The sequence below is a fragment of the Microcebus murinus genome, chromosome 2 (assembly GCF_040939455.1).
Source record: "Microcebus murinus isolate Inina chromosome 2, M.murinus_Inina_mat1.0, whole genome shotgun sequence".
NCBI classification, from domain to species: Eukaryota; Metazoa; Chordata; class Mammalia; order Primates; family Cheirogaleidae; genus Microcebus; species Microcebus murinus.
The window spans coordinates 17,995,199-18,012,158 of record NC_134105.1 but is presented as its reverse complement, the minus strand read 5'-3'; the positions used below and the strand labels follow the sequence as shown (position 1 = coordinate 18,012,158).

General features: G+C 46.8%; 2 protein-coding genes across 7 annotated transcripts in view; both read right to left on the bottom strand.

Annotated features, from left to right (window-relative positions):
• Positions 1-421: 421 nt before the first annotated feature.
• On the bottom strand, positions 422-4,352 carry LOC105863488 (putative Dresden prostate carcinoma protein 2). The gene is given in 8 exon segments (XM_012750591.3): positions 422-1,262; positions 1,640-1,735; positions 2,366-2,416; positions 2,784-2,813; positions 3,034-3,078; positions 4,010-4,065; positions 4,067-4,180; positions 4,254-4,352. Coding segments are annotated over 8 exon segments (564 nt in total). The 3' UTR covers positions 422-1,189.
• Positions 4,353-5,314: 962 nt separating this feature from the next.
• Positions 5,315-16,960, bottom strand: part of DHDDS (dehydrodolichyl diphosphate synthase subunit) — a 29,060-nt gene continuing 17,414 nt past the window's right edge. For 3 of the 6 annotated variants that reach the window (XM_012750586.3, XM_075995440.1, XM_012750587.3), the window contains 2 exons: positions 14,960-15,067; positions 5,315-7,591 (listed from right to left, as the gene is read on the bottom strand). In XM_012750586.3, coding sequence (XP_012606040.1) covers positions 7,352-7,591; positions 14,960-15,067 — 348 coding nt within the window. In that variant the 3' untranslated portion in view covers positions 5,315-7,351. Of the gene's footprint in view, positions 7,592-8,939; positions 9,242-14,959; positions 15,068-16,960 lie in introns of those variants that run through there. The other 3 variants (XM_012750588.3, XM_075995441.1, XM_012750589.3) reach the window with 3 other exon arrangements.

The window sequence follows — 16,960 nt, the reverse complement described above, 5'->3', positions numbered from 1 at the left end:
GGGTATCTACTGATAAAAGTCTACCATCAGATTTATTAATTTGCTAATTTTACAGGGGTTGGGAGAAGTTCCTTGCTGAGCTACCAAAGCAAAACTTTAGATCTACCAAAAATCTGCATTTAAAAGTGTATTTCATAGTAGTGCAAAAAACCTCAAAATGCTTTAGGGAATGCTACATAACCAAGTAGAGCAATCACTTCTGTTCCCAGCCTCTTACCACCAGCCAGCGCACTCTGGGAATCCTTCCGAACTGCACCTAGCACGATGTACTCTGGAGATTGACTATATAAATCAACGAAAGATCATTCGACTGTACATGGAACCTCTACACCTCAAGGCAGAATGCATCCTGTCTCAAGAGACTTGGAGAAACCAAGTTCTCCCACTGTGGGAAAAGATCAGAGGCAGTATTCCAAGCCAAACTGTATCCAGCTTTATTAAAGATACTTTTCATAAACAATCATGGTATTTCAGGCAGGACATGGGCAGACAATCGTTAACAGTATACAACAACTTTCAAACTCCCTTCTTCAATGGTCTACCAAAATCAGAAAGCCACTATAAAACCCAATGAAGTCTTCATTTGATGCTCCAGAACAGAGAAAGTTTAGAGTGAGGGTTGACATTTCACATTTAGCATGTTGTTTAACAACTTTTCACAAGCCGACCCTGACTTTCAGGAAATGAAATGAAAATGGCAGAATTTATCTGAAGATCCACAATCTACAAATGGAACTGCTGCTCTTTTGAGGGATGCCATCTCAGTGGTACCACTGGAAAAGTCCAGATTACCCGACATACTGGTAAGCAATTATTGGAGGTCAGGCCCCAAGAGGTGTCTGGGTTTAAGGGAGTTAAGACTATGCTGAAGGCAGAGAGGGAGAATAGGACATAAAAACAAATTAGTTTTTCCATACCACAAGGCATTTGTGCCAAGGTGGCTATGTGTCAACGTCAGGGAATCCCTCCTCCCGAGAGCCAAGAGGAAGTCTCTCAAAACTAGAAGGGGAAGGTGTTTTCCCCATATCGATCTAGCTTTGGAGACATTCTATTAGTGACATATGCCCCTTCCCCCAAAAAACAACAATGAAGTGTTCTGTGTGCTAACAACATAGCTTAAAAAAAAAAGTAAAACAAAATTCTGCATTTTTATAAAACTTGATAAAAAATAGTATTTCAAACTGTACAGTCACCAGAAGTACACAGTTATCAAAAATGCACACACTTCACTTGGCATCTCCAGCACCTTCAGCTTTCTGTGCCTAGAAGAAAAACAGACAAATTAATGCAATATGTAGATTTTGAAACTACTTTTGTTCACATCCCACCTATAGCTATCATTTTGCTCTGAGGCCAAAGTTCAAGTTTCAGGTACTTAAGACACTGAGACTCCGGCCCCTAATGTAAAATTGGGGAAGGGGGGCACACCAGGGTTAGAAGATCTGTAGTTACTCCCAGCAGTGCCCTTTTGCTGAAGGCAGAGACTTCAAGAATCCAGGATTTAAGTTAACAGGAAAACCATAAGCAAACTCTGGACCACAAGGTACTTTTGGAGTGATGTAGATATAAGGGCAATAAAGTCTTTGAGATTAGCAACTGAATGGACAGACTTAAAACAAAGTGAAACAATTAGCTGTACCTGGTCTGTTTTGGCATCTCCGTTTTCTGCAGGATTATTTCCCTCCTTGCCAGTGTCAGCTTTTCCCTTTTTCCCTTTGGGTACCTTCTCTCCCTTCTAAAAAGGAGAAAAAATAGAATTGTTTCTCCCCATTTCATATCACCAGGGTATGGTCTGCAAAATTCTATATAAGGTAGAATTGTTTATTGAAGATAAAACACAGAAGTTCTCACCCATTGATAAGAACTGATCAAAAGGAGGCTATTATCTATATTTGCAATGGTCTTTACACCAGGGGTCCTCAAACTTTTTAAACAGGGGGCCAGTTCACTGTCCCTCAGACTGTTGGAGGGCCAGACTACAGTTTAAAAAAACTATGAACAAATTCCTATGCACACTGCACGTATCTTATTTTGAAGTAAAAAAACAAATGGGCAAAAATACCTGCATGTGACCCACGGGCCGTAGTTTAAGGACACCTGGGCTTTACTATATAAAAATTCAAATCTAAGTAGAAGTAAAAGAATAAATCAGCTTGAACACTTGGGTGTTAATTTTTAAAAGTGCAAAATTTTCTGTAAACTGATGACAGAATTCTAGATTAGGAAACTACTATTATGTCAGGGATAAAGAAGCTATCAAAACAATTTATAACATCCATTAATGGGATCGCCATTATAGTGAATGAAGTTACTAAAGGACAGTCCTCATCCTGTGAAGATGATCAATTCCAATGTTAGCACTAACCTTTGCAGGGGCCTTTTTAGGCTTGGGCTCTGGCTTTGGAGGAGCAGGTTTCTTTTTTTGGCAGAAAGAGAGGAAAAAGAACATCAGTACAATGGACCAAAGAAAACCCACAACCAACGTACAATACCAATGAAAGAGAAATTTCCCCCACTTCTCAAAAGTTTTTGTAGCTGGCTTTCTTTTAGAATGTCAGCTCTTCAGAAACCCACTCAAGTAACACTCTGAAGTGTCCCACTTTGGCTATAGTCATCAGAATTTTGGAGCCAGCAATCTCCAAATGGGTAAGAGTCCCAAGTAGAGTAGATCACTAAAAACCAGCCACTAACCATAATTCATGGGAAGCAAAGGGGATTGTTTTCCAGTGTTTCTTAGTTTCAGAGATAAATATGAAGATTTAAATAAAAGTAAACGCACTTACAGCAGACAACCTCGCGGATCTTCTCTGTGGCTATTAAAAATAATGATAAAGTCAGAAATAGGACAGAAGAAATCACTTGAACAAAACAAAAATAAAAACTGTGGTGTCAATTTGCTCTACTATAATAAGTGAGGAGAGCTTATTTAAGTAAATCAGAACTAGAGTTATGGTTAATTCCCACCAGATGAATCCTGTGGTCTTTACTAGTCCAAGGTTTGTATGACCCTTAAAGAGAATAAATAAGACTTACTTCGTCCTTTGCCTTGGCTTTATCTCCTTTAGCATCCCCTTCAGCCTATAAAAAACAAAGACTGCAGCTTTTGTGGTAGTTAGGGATTCCCTCAGTTTAACAGAATCCCAATGAAAGAAAGTTGCGGGAGTCGTCCACACAACTTTTCTAGGACGTGTACGAATCAATAGTTTTCAGCATACCCAGCCCCGATGCAAATAACTGGAGTGCTCAGGAAGCTGTAAGCGTACTTATGTGTTTAAGCCCAGTACGCGTACGGGAGAGCTGGCGTTGGGAGCCCTGGCCCGGGGAAGCGCCGGCTAAGCCAGAGCAAGGCCGGAGAGGACGGCCCGCGCCCGCGCCACCGTGCCAGGCAAGAGCAACAGCTGCAGATGGTGCAAACCCCTTCGGAGGCGGAGTCGAGCGCCGTTGCCATGGCAGCTGTCGAGGGCGGGAGCGGGAAGGCGCGCGCAGCCGGGGAAATTCGTGGGCGGCAGCGCGCGTCTCGTGCGCGGGGAACGTGGGCGGGCAGGGGCGGGACCACATAACACGAAGCCCCGCCGCCAGGAAGCGGCCCCGCCCCCTCACGGCGGCGGTTTTTGGCGGCAGCGCGTTCCCCCGCCCGCCAACCCCGAGTGCCGCCTTCCCGCCCTTTCGGGTTTGAATTGCCCGCCCGCAGGGAGGGGAGGGAAGGGGGCCTGGCGATGGGGGAGGGGGCACGGGGCGGGCGCGTCGAGCCCGAGGGGAGCGGGATAAACAGCCGCCAACATGGCTCCTCCCGCCGCGGCCGCCGCTCCTCCAATATGGCCTCTGGCGCCCGCGGGCAGCCGAGCCGCGCAGGATTAGCCTGAGGCGGCCCGACACCGCCTAGAGCCCTCGCGCCTAGCCGCTGCGCTTGCTCCAACCCGGCGCCGATTCTCGTGCCCCTGAGTCGCGGCGGCGGCGGCAGCAGCGGTAGTGGCGGCGGCCCAGCGCCTGGGGCCCTCGCGCCACGTACCTTTCTCTTGGGCATGGTGGCGACGGCGGCGGGACGTGGGCGCTGGACGCGGGGATGCAGCGGCGCGTGGGCTTTGGTCGGTCCGGGGGTCGTTCTCGCCTCCTCTTCTTCACACTGCTCGGGCTCCGGGGGGTTTATAAAGTTTTTATAGCGCTGGGAGCCCCGGACCGGTTAGAACCGGATTTCACCTCCCGCCGCCGTTCATTGGCCCAGCTGGGGTCACGTGGGCGGGGTTTAAACTCACCTCCTCTGGAGGGAGTGAGGAGGGGGGTGTGAGGGGGAGGGCGCGCGAGGCGGCGGTGGCGCGCGGAGGGGGTGGGGGCGCAGTGGGGGAGGCGCGCATCGAAGGCAATAAATGAGGGGTGCGCGAGTCGGCGGGCTCTGGCTTCCGGCTCCCGCCAAGAGCTGGCTTTTGCAAACTACCAAGTTCCTTCCACCTTATGCAACCGAGCTACCCACTTCTCCAAGCCGTGCGACACTCTGGGCGCATCTCAGCGGCTCTCCTTCCTGCTCCCGCCCGGGGCCACAGAAGAGGGGCTTGCGAGGCCTGGCCGCACCGCCCTGCTCCACTGGAAGCGGGAGGAAGCGCGCGCCTGGAGGCACAGGCTGCGGTTCCCAGGGCCCAGGCTGACGCCGAAGTGGGAAAAGAGCGGGGAAGCCAGCTTGGCGCAGCCGGACGTGCATCCTTCCGAGCTGACACTCCGGGGAAGCCTTTCGCGCACCTCACCTGGAAGGCGGCCCATTCGAGGTGGGGTAGGGGTTCAAGGGGGAGACTTCCCATGCAGAGGTGCCTTTAGGGTGCTGTGGGGCAGGTAGGAGCTGTCCTTTCAGCACCCGTGGCACAGCCGCCACCCCAAATGCTATGGAAGCCCCTCTGCCCAATGCTTGTGGGATGGCTCTCTTAAATCCCTGTACCCCCAGACCTCAGCACCCTCTACAGAAGGACGTAGAGCGGCCGCCAAGAAGGCATACTGGCGTTCATTCCCCCTCCGCTCTAGCCATCTGAGAGACATCTAGCCCAGCTGCCCACACCCGACGTGGCCACCAACCTGGGCGCTGCAGACACAGCTGGCGAAATCCCTCCTTCCGCACTGTCAAGCTGGCTGCATTTCACTTGCGCGAGGAAAAGGAGGGTGGAGGAAAGCGCCCGGGGGTTCGGAAACAGGTGTTGTGATGGCAAAACGGCTCTTCTAGTGCCCCCCAGCCCAAAGCCAGGGGTCCTGGAGCTAGCCAAGCGCACCTGAGGGAGGGCAGGCAACTGAAGCAGCAAAACAAGGCGTTCTTCCCTGGCAGTTAGCAAACAAGTTTTACATCTAAGAATCTTTAAATTTCTATTTGAGACCCAGGAAAACACAATAGCATAAATGCCCTCAAATGGGGGCTTGGCTTACAGGTGGGAGGACTCTTACATGGATCCCACCTGGTTTCTTAAGGGAAGGGTTGAAGCTGGTTTGTACAAATTATACTGGTACACAGCAACCATGAAGAGTTCAAGTCAACTTAATATATTGCAACCCCTGCTACTGGATGGCAATGGCCTCTCTGCCTCTTCTTTCCACTCTTACAGCGCCTCCTAGGGCAGCTCTTCTCTACTCCACCCTGTGCACCTTTCCCAGAATACAGGACCTCAGGCCAAAGAGATAACAGCCTCAATAATCACCTCTACCGTAACCCAATCATATTAAGGAAAGTCACAGAAAGAAGGGATTCAATAGCTACGCTAACAGGGCAGATTCCGTTTGCTGCCTCCAGCCCTCATTCCCGCCTTAATTGTAGGGCTCTGCATTACAGCCGCATAATTCATGCCTCCCTAATTAAGGCTGTCAACAGCCCCATTGTAGAGCTGGAAAATGTACAGCACCTGCTCTCCAGGAACCCTGTGCCAGGGATTGGTAGTGGGGAGCACCAGGTGTGCAGGAGGGGTTTGCCAAAGGGTGCACTGACTGGCTTCTCAATCGCAGTGTCTGGCATTTTATATTTGATTCTGGAAGCAGGGATGGTGGCCAAGGGGTCTCTAACGCCAGGTATCCAGGCACAGAAAAGGGAGGGGGATCTGGGGTATAGGAAAGTTAAGGGTCTAAAAAGTACGCTCTTAACATTGCTTGCAAGACTCCACCCCTCCCCTAGAGGGAGATGCTGGGGAAACAGCTTGCGGAAAGGAAAATGGGAAGACTGAAGGCAGCAGCATCTGGTTGTGTCAGTGGCTGATACTTGCTGCTGTGGGGCACCTGAAGCAAAGTTGCTCAGGCAGACAGCTCTTCAAAGGCACTAATCCTCTCAGCAGCTCTGCAGCAAGGCCTGACAGGGAGGTAAGGGAAAGGACACAGCCTTGACCCTCACAGGTAGAAAGGGCCTGGAACAAGCTTTGCCATGCTGAGAATAGGTCATCTGGGAGCCTACTGAGGAAGCCAGTTCAAAAAGCTGAGAGAAACCTTGAAGACTGGAGGTGGGAATCATAGTTGTAGATAGGGAGGGCAGGAGGCAGAGTCAGTTGAAGATGTGCTTGGTTCTCCTCAGCCCTGACGTGTTACAGGGAAAGCTTGTGCTGGATTAGAGTCACCAGGGCCTATAGGCCCTTCTGTTACTCTGTACCATGGAGGGGGCCAGTCTCACTTGCGAGTGGAGCCTGGCCCCATGCCCTGCAAGAGGAGGAGAAAAGCTTGTGTGGGCTGAGTCGACAATAGGTAATTGGATTGTAATCACCCGCCTGGCTTCCATGCACCATTGGGGGCGCCCAGCCTTTCAGTGAGCAATCAGTACTGCATGGTGGGAGAGGGTAGAGATTCAATAGCAAATCCCAGGTGGAGAGCCAAGGGGAGGAGCAGCAGATGGGCAAATTTTCTTTCTGTCTCTCCGCCCGTTTCTTTCTTGCCCAAATAACTGGCTGCCTATTAGTTATTTACCAGCAGATCCAAGGTAGAACCCAATCTTTTGTTAAAGTTGGGTGAAAGGCTAAGATGAATGGGTAAAGGGCTATGGTTTGGGGGAGCCCTCTTCCCTGAAACTGTGTTGAAGGATGTGCTGGTGGAAAGAGAAAGTGCATCTAGGAGCACAGGCAGTTGATCATTTGGTATCCCCTGCTTTCCAAACCTATTGATGACCAGAGCTGGATTTAGTGTACTTGTGGGAGACCTCACCCTCAATCCTTCCCAGGGGCCACTGTCCCAGGCAGCCCAAAGGTATCCATGGCCAGTAGACCTGGCTGGGGGTGGGGAGACTCCCCTGCCAAGCAAAGGGAACATAATTTATCATCAGGAGGGAGGTGCCTTTCACCAAGAAAAGAAAGGGGAGTGGGGCCCTGGAGGCAGAGGGAAGGGCAAAGTGGCAGGTGGCCAGCCTCCCTTAGGCTGATGCAGTGCCCAGACGTGCCAGCCAGTCAGCTCTCTTGAGTTCCAAGGCCTGCAGGAAGCCTTGGACTCGCTCTTCCCGTCTGGCTGAGAGTTTGTGCAAGCGTGTCCGTCGGAGCTGGGCGTCCCCACTGGCCTGGAGCCCCTCTTGCAGCAGCTGTTCTGTCACTGCCGCCTGGTCCCTCTCCAGCTGCTGCCACTTCCGCTCCTCTGCATACATGTCTCGGGCCTTCTGCTAGAGAAAAATGGGGATTGGGGTGTGGAAATCATTTTTAGGTGTGGGTGGAACTGGGATGGAGGAGGTAGGTGGGGCACAGGGTGGGCCAACTGAAGTGGAACAGTGGAGCCTGTGTACCAGATTTGGAAAGGCTTAGGAATAGGTATGTGGTGGGTGGCACCCATGTTGTACAGGCAGGGCAGTGGCAGTTCTGGGTCCATCTTGGCTTGTTTTGTGTGGAAACATCTGTATTTCTTAAATGGTGTGCAGGTTTGCACTTGAAAGTGAAGAAGGCAAATATGGGTCTGACTTCTGATCCCCACACCACCTAGCTCTGTGGCTTTGGGCAAATCCTTTTCTAACCTCATTTCTTCATCTGTAAAGTGGGGGTTGTGCCTACCTTGAAGAGTGATTTTAAGGATTAGAGATAATATATGCAAAATCCTCTCTGGCATGTTAGCAGGCTCTCAGAAACAGCAATTTTAACAAGTTGTTATTGTCTATTCTGTGCTGCAAGGAAGGTCCTATTCCTGTCTGGGGCATGTCTATCAGGTCACTTCCTTTGGTCTCTGAGGGTACCGTCCTCCCAACTCCTTAAGTTATTTTTCAGGGATCAGCTCCAGACTTGCCTCCTATATGGAGACCAGCCTGATTCTTCCAGCAAATGACCCTCCTATGCATATTCTGAGAAGCAGGTTCAACTCTCTTAAGCCACTTATTGCACTCTGCCTATAACAGGTGTCAGTGTCCATGGTCCACTTTTTCTGTTAGAAAATAAGCCCTTGAAGGCTTGACAAGAGTCTCCAGGGTTCCTGGAACCAGCCCTGACAACCAGGTGGTGATTATATTCCCTGGCAGCACTTCTCATACCTGTGTGTGTCTCCAAACTATAAACTCCTAGAGGGCAAAGACTATATTTTTTTCCTCTCTAGCACTTGGGGTGCCCTGCATGTGTGAAACACTCCGTTGACTGACCACGTAATCCTAGGAGGTGAGGGAGGATGCTCCTGACAAAGGAGAGGGGAAAATCCCTTTGGAGCAGAACCAGGGCCTGCTGTGCCTTGCTGATGCTCTCTGTTCGTGCCAGGGCCTTTGTGTTCCTGCCAAACCTATTCCATGTGTGAGAAACTGTTTCCATGACCCTTACCCACATTCTACCTTATATTATGGTAACTTGTGTACATGTCTTTGTCCTAATCAGCCTGTAAGCACCTTGACTGCTGTCTTCATCGTGTAAAGAATATCTTGCATGTGCACAAGCACTTCATCTGTTATCTCATTTGACCCTCACAGTGGCTGTGAGGGATGTCCTTTCTGTGGGACACAGACATGGAGGTTCAGAGCAGGGAAATGATTTGCTAAGCTCTCTCAGAAATAAAGGTTTATTGCATGAATAAAGATGACAAATGAGAATTCTGGAATATCCCCCCCTCTAGGCTCTTGAATGATGGCAGGCATTCAAGGGTACTTCTCTTCCGCTATTATGATGAGTCACACGTGTAGCTATGAAGGCTACGGGCTTGAGCAGTTGCTGCTAAGGCTCTCCATCTTGCTGGAAAGGCTTCTTCCTGGCTTTGGTCAGAAGGAACCCTGGGTCCTATGTACAGAACTTTGTTGGGGGTATGGAGATGCACAGGACACAGTCGCAGCAATCCAGGTGCTGACAGGCTGATTAAGACACAGTCATGTACACAAAGTACCAGAATACAAGATAGGATGTGGTGAGGGTCATCAGGGAAGCAAGAGGAAGGGCTGGGCAAGCTTAGAGGAGAAAGCAATTGTGGCTGATGAAGGTCAAGGAGCAGTGAGACCTCATGGACAGAATTTGAGCTGGCTTTTGACCAACAGGGAGGATTTGGACAGAGGTAGGGTATATAGAATGGGAATAATGGGCAAAGATGCACAAAACTGAAGAGCTTGCTCAGGCCAGAGTAAGTCCACATGGAATACTGGGGTTTGAGAAGTTCTTGTCCAAAGGACTCTAAGTCTACTTTTTAATCTGCAAAATGGGGATAACTGTACCCACCTCACTGGGTTGTTTCAGGAAAATGAGATAATGAATGCCTGGCCTAGTGCCTGACTGTTAACTGTGGGCTGGTCTATTACCACTGCTGTGGCTGGAGCTAAGTAAGGCTAAGTTTTGACAGGATGGAAAGGATGGGGGTCACATAGCCACAAAGGGAGGAAACATGGAACTGGTTAAAGACACTTTGAGAGGTACAGGATTCTTCCAAATGGAGGCACCAGACTGAGTGCCAGCAATAGGGGCTGTGGCCCAGGCAAAGCTGGGCTCCTATTTGCCAGGAATCAGTGGTTCATTGTTAGGATAACAGAGTTGGGAGAGCCCTTAAAGGCCATCTGCTCTGGTCTCCTCATTTTATAGACAAGGACACTGAGGCCAAGATGGGAGGCACTTGGCGTCAGTCACACAGCTGGTTGAAGTTCCTTGGCTTCTCCACTAAGATGGCTTCATGAGAGGATGATGGGAAATATATCTTGCATATATGTGTAAGCTGTACTTTCTAGGGATGGAGTGGAGAAGCTGGTGACCTGCATCTGGATACCTGACTGTCCAGCTCCTACATGGTCTATACCCTTCCAATCTCAGAGGTGTTCTAAGTTATTTTCAGGTACTCATCCTTGGAAAATTCAAGCTAACAGAAATCCTAAATGTCCACTTCTCTTTTCCTGACCACATGTCTATTATACTTTACTTGAATAATGACCAATCTGTACAGATCTAACACAATCTTGGTGCAAGGGCTCCAAGATGCTCACTTTGAAAGTGTGGCTCTTACCTATTAATCTAAACTCCTTCTGGGCATTGAGCCTCTCTGGTCCTGTTCTCTCCTTGGTAGAATCAGAGAACAAGATGTAATAGCTACTCCAGTACTTAAATCCTCAAGTCTATCACATCGCTGGAGAGAAGCTACAGATCCTGGGCTTTAAAACATTTATTAGCCAATGAAAAGTCTTCCCCTAAGCCAGCATGCCCAGGTGAGTAGCATGGAAATGCATTTCTGAGGGCTGCCCTCAGGCACAGAGAACACCTCATTCCAGAGACATGTTGTTCCAAAGTGTCCCCAGAGTCTCCCTGCTTGGGGAACTCTACTGGGGACAGGATGAGCAGGGTGCTTTTCCAGAGACAGAAGTCTGATGAAAGGCTCAGAGGCGCACATATGTAGTAACAACATGGGCCACCGTTCTCTGAAAATGAACTCTGTTCCAGGCACCACACTCATCACTTCACATGTGTTAGCTTACTGAATCCTTATCACAAACCTGCAAGGCAGGTATTATAATTGTTACTCCTCTCATTTTATAGAAGAAGAAAATGATACTCTGAGGGGTTAAGTAACTGTACAGTCAGTCACTCAGCTAAGTAGGCAGTGCCGTGATTCAAAGTCAGGAGTTTCTGAGACTAACTCAAGCTTTAACTTCTCCCAAGGAGAACAGAGTGACTGCCTGCAGAGCACTAGAAATACACTGGTTGATCCAGCCTGGTTTAAACTGTGACAAATGCATTGAAGGAAGCTTAGTAGGAACATGTGTCTTCTCTCTCTAATATCATCATTGGAGATTATGTGGACAAACACTTTTTACTTAGTTCTGTCAATGACCTCTCACAGACCTACTATCCATGCAACTTGTAACTGAGGATCAGTTCCTCTGTACCGCCACTCTTCCCTGGCCTGATTCCTATCTGTCCCTGCCTCCTTACTGACCTGTCCTACTGTATCCTAGTCAAGATCTCCCTTTGCCAGCCTCTAAGACTGGCTGGCTGACCATCTGTAGACTCTCATGGTCCCTTCAGATACCAAGGTCTTATAGGTGAGTTCCTGTTTCCCTTAGCATCCACCAGCTGTCTTCCTCCAGTAAGCTACTCTAGGTCCAGAGCCTCACCCCTGCTGTCTGCCCTGGCTTCTTATAGAGAAAAAGGCACACTGGTCTGGGCCTAGGGACAGAGCAGCTCAGATTTTGACAATGGGAATTTGGGTGATGGAGTGAGAGCACAGAATAGAGGTAGGAAACTGAAGGTCTGGGATTGAGGGACTGTGAAGAGTCTGGTTTGGCTACAATACAGGATATGTAAAAGGAAGATGTGAGAAAAGGCTAGAGAGATCAATCTGGTCTGAGGACAAGACTGAGAAGGATGTTGTTAATCTGGATTCTCTCAGTGCTTCTGCAAAAGTGATAAGATTTCTAGAAACAGAGCTTTGATGGTTCATGGGTACAGAAAGCTTGGCCAGGACCCCCAAGGGGCTGTGTTGGAAAAGGCTTCAGGATAGTCAATATCTCTGTTATAACTCTGGTTTCATCAAGGGGTCAATAGTAGTATTATCTACCTTATAGCACTTCGTAGAATCTTTGTAATGGCTGCCTGAGATTGATAAGAACTCAGTAAATGTTTGCAATTATAATTCATATATACAAAACAGAATTCTTAATAGTCATCCTCAAACACATTCCATCCCATCCCATCCCAAGAAACAGCAGAACCCCCCCCCCCCAATTGCCCAGGCCACAGCTTATGTGTCTTTGTTCCTAATAATGTTAATATTTATATATTTATTTGCTTTATCTTACAAGAAACATAAAGAGTTTCAGAATTACATTACCAACATTGCCATTAAAAATAAACCTCTTAAGTAAGGTTTAAGTTGGCTTTCTAGTTTGAGTTATCCTAAGAGGAGATTCTATTCAAGATGAATAGTCAGAAAACTGTGTTTAGGTATCTGGAATTAATTCCTTTCTCTGGGGGGCTATATCATCACCTTGATATAGTTTCAATTGTTTCTGTTTTCACATCTGTTTTTACTCCCATCTTCAGTCATCCCCTCCCTACTACCACCACCCTACCTGGAAGTACATTTTCTCTCACCTGGCTTCGGCTCCTGCCTTCTAAAAATCCTGAGTGATTTTTACAAAATGCAAATCAGATCCTGTCATTCTCTCATTAAAGTCCTTCAGCTTTTTTACCAGGTCCAGAAGGCCCAGGATGATCTGAAGCCTGACTCCTATTCCTGCCTCATCTCATGCCTTCTCTCTCAGGCTCACTGGCCTCTTTTTTTGTTCTTCCAAGACCCAAACTTTTTTCTTTTTGAGACAGGGTCTTGCTCTGTCACCCAGGCTGGAGTACAGTGGCTCGATCACAGCCAACTGTAACCTCCAACTCCTGGGCTCAAGAGGTCCTCCCACCTCAGCCTCATGAGTAGCTGGGACTACAGGTACATGCCACTGCGCCTAGCTAATTTTTCTAGTTTTTGTAGGGATGGGTCTGGGTCTCACTCTGGCTCAGGCTGGTCTCAAACTGCTGCCTTCAAGCAATCCTCCCACCTCCGCCTCTCAAAGTGCTAGGATTACAGGCGTGAGCTACCACGCCCAGTCCCAAACTTTAAAACCTCAGCACTCTCTTCATAACCTTCTAGAACATCACTATGTGTATTCTTAATCACCTTATTACACAATCAGAAATTATATATTTGTTTATTTCTGTCTCAAGGATAAAAGCTCCATGAGACAGAGATCTTGCCTGAATGGCTAACTGCTCACTCTCCTGTGTCTAATACAGTGCCTGATGCATACTAGGTGCTCAATAAATATCTCTGGGATGAATGAAACTTCAGTTAACTCCTCTGACAACTATGTGCAAAATATCTGAGAAATACAAAATTACTGTAAAACATTTCTGAGCAGCCAAATTAGAGATAAGAATATCCATACACAAAAACTCATGCACCAAGCTCCTCTGAGCTTCATGAAGAGCCAATTTACTCTCTTTTTATAAACATATTTCTAACGAGCTTGACTGGTTTCCTTGCCTATAGCTGATTTAAAGCAGTAAATAGGAAGAGAAGAGAAGGAGGGATACTGTTAAAATTAGCCATTGGCAGCAGTAGGAAATGAAAGAGGGAGGACACAGAAAAATATACGAGAAATCCCAAAGCCAGGTATTTTGAGATCTACCTTAGAGCAAACAGCCCCACTCTTCAAGGGCATTGCTATAGAGTGAAGTGCTTAAAGATTATGGTTACCATCATCATCACCATTAGAACGTGATGATTCTAATCATCATTATTAGCAAGGCCGTAGAATATAGTAGGTGTCAATGAATTATGTATAAGATACATTTCAGAAAGTTTTCCATCAAAAAAGGGTATAAAAAAGTTTTAATTTTTAGAGACAGCTTTGGTCATGTGGGAAAATCTAACATTCATTTCACACTGACAGTGGATAATTGAGGCTTTACTGCTTTTTGTTTCACTTGTCCTAAACTTCCTCATATTCTGAGACTTAATGATCAAACACATGATCAAATCTTTGTGACTTGACTGACTTACATCAAGAGTTCTGGACTTGGGATTCATGGACAGATTTCAGGAGTTATGTGAATGCCCTGCAAGGATTCTATGTGTTTCAGTGATAAGTGCAATTCTACACGAAAGCCCACGTGTTTGAGTGATCTGCAGTTTTTCTAGAGAGACAGTCTATGGCTTTCATTAGATTCTCCAAAGGGACCCTACTACCAAGGAGACTGAGAAGCCCTCACTTACATCATTATTTCTTCCTGGCCATTGTCTCTCCACACTCAAGCAGCAATACCAGCTAGGATTTTAAAATTCAGGTTCCTAGTTCTCTGGCCTTAGAACAGTCCCTTAGTCTATCTACCCATTTGTTTCCAAATCTAAAAAATAGGGATGCCAAACGTGCTGGGTTATTGGGTTAAATAAGAAAACTTAGATGAAATCACCCAAGTGCCATAGTAGATACTCAATATGTTAGCCACCATCCCCCACACTACCGTTATTATTAAGAGTCCTAATCAACACAAGTGACTCTGCCTGCTAATGAAACCTGTTTCAAGATTTGGTGATCAAAACTGAAAGCAGAATTTCAAGTCTTGGCACAACAGTTTTACACAATGGAAACACAATGTTATTTTGTTCTTAATCCCTTCTGGAAAAGGCTTGGGATTGTGTATACCTCCACTGCTACAATCTTTTATTAGGCTAATACCTTCAGGGAATAATGGCCAATCTCTCTGAGAAGACTGTTCCTGGGTCTTTAAGAGATAAAAGACATTGGCTTGAATCCCACTCTTATCTCTTATTATGTGTCCTTGACTAAATCATTTTTCTTCTTTGTGCTCATTTGCATAAGGGAGCTAATAAGACCTCTTCATTGGGTTCTTGGGAGCATTAAATGAGATGCTACATGTAAAATGTTCACAGAGCCTGACACATAGTAAATACTCAGTGGTATTTACTAAGTGGTAGCTACTGTCATCATCATCATCGACATGCTTGGTATATGGTAAGGTGGTCAATCTGTGCTAACCTTTTCTTCCATCCCATCCAGGCAGGCCAGCCCTGAACTCTTTCTTACCTGGAGTGCACTATGGTTCATCTGGAACTGCAGAATGGCCTCGAAGAGGTTCCAAAATGTGTATTCTGGCCACAAAATGGGTTGGAACACCAGGCAAGAGTGGGAGGTCTGGGATAGGCAGGGAAGGAAGAGAGTATGGTTTAGTAACATGTTGCTGGGCCGCATCACTGGTCAGTTCTCCAAAGAAGGAACAGGCTGAGCAGGCCCCAGAAGCCCAGAGATGAGATGGCACAGGCACCTGGAGCTGCAGCTAGGCCTGATTCACTTACTAATAGGGAATGAAGCAATTGAGGCAGCTAGATCACCTGTCTGTGGCAAAGCAGAACTAAAACAAGGCTAAACCAACATTTCCACCAAGATTCTTCTAAGAGCCAATTTTAGGATTATGAAATAACATCTGGATTATGTTATTGGCTTTTGGTCCTTAGAGCTAATCTGGGAGACATACTACCTGATAAAAGTCAGCAATGAACAAATGGTAGCTGCCATTGTTATTTTAAGTAGCAGCAGTATGGCACAGTTGTTAAGAGCATGGGCTCTGGAGAAAGACTGCCTGGCTTCGAATTCTGGCTCTAACCATTTACCATCTATTTGAGCTGAGGTAAGTTATTTAACCTCTCTGAGCCTCAGTTTCCTCAAATGTAAAATTGAGTAATAGGAACACCTAATTTTTATGATACTATGAAAATTAAATGAGATAATGTACATAAAGTAGACCACAGAGCAGGGTAAAGAGTTTTGACTGCCACTGCTTGATATCTTTAGTGGTAAGGAATTCAATGCCTCATGGGGAATAACTCTAGTTAACTCTAGTTGTTAAGCCAAACCCATGTCACCTTCCCTGCAACTTCTACCAAGGTCCCAGGTATTTTCTCTAGAACAAATTTGTTTCTTCTTCCAAGCGACAGTCTTTCAAATATTTGAAGGCTAGATCAGAGCTACCTATTAATTGTACCCAAGGTTGTAATGACTTGTTCAGAGTTTGTCTTTACCAACAAACTCTAATTTTCAAGATAGTAGGGATCATTTGAATTGGTCATTGTATTTCCGACATAAAGAAGGCACTCAGTAACTTTTTCTGAGAGAATACACCATCACCTGTTTTCCTTTGCCAGACCACTATCCTTTGCTTGTAAGACATGAAATTCCTTGCTATTTAGGTTGGCCTCTTATAGTTAAGTCCTCAAGTTTACCAATGTACTCTCTTAAAACTCAGGCCCAGAAGTAAATTTCTCAAACATGATCTGAGCAATGGAGTAGGCCACAGAACCAATAGGCACACATTATACTTTTTTTAGTGCAGCCAAAGACTGAAAATATCTTTAGTAAGCTAATTGATTCTTTTTTATTTTTTTTTTTTTTGAGACAGAGTCTCACTTTGTCACCCAGGCTAGAGTGAGTGCCGTGGCGTCACCCTAGCTCACAGCAACCTCAAACTCCTAGGCTCAAGCGATCATGCTGCCTCAGCCTCCCAAGTAGCTGGGACTACAGGCATGTGCCACCATGCCCTGCTAATTTTTTCTATAGATATTAGTTGGCCAATTAATTTCTTTCTATTTATAGTAGAGATGGGGTCTCACTCTTGCTCAGGCTGGTTTTGAATTCCTGACCTTGAGCAATCCTCCTGCTTCGGCCTCCCAGAGAGCTAGGATTACAAGCGTACGCCACCGTGCCCAGCCAGTAAGCTAATTGAGAATTCACTTTTAAGACTGTGGTCTGGCCAGGGGTGGTGGCGCCCACCTGTAATCCTAACCCTCTGGGAGGCCAAGGTGGGAAAATCGTTTGAGCTCAGGAGTTCAAGACCAGCTTGAGCAAGAATGAGACCCCTTCTCTACTAAAAATAGAAAAATTAGTCAGGAGTCATGGTGCGCACCTGTAGTCCCAGCTACTTGGGAGGCTGAGGCAGGAGGATCGCTTGAGCCCAGGGGTTTGAGGTTGTAGTAACCTACGATGACACCACCACTGCATTCTACCTGGGGTGATAGAGTGAGACTGTCTCAA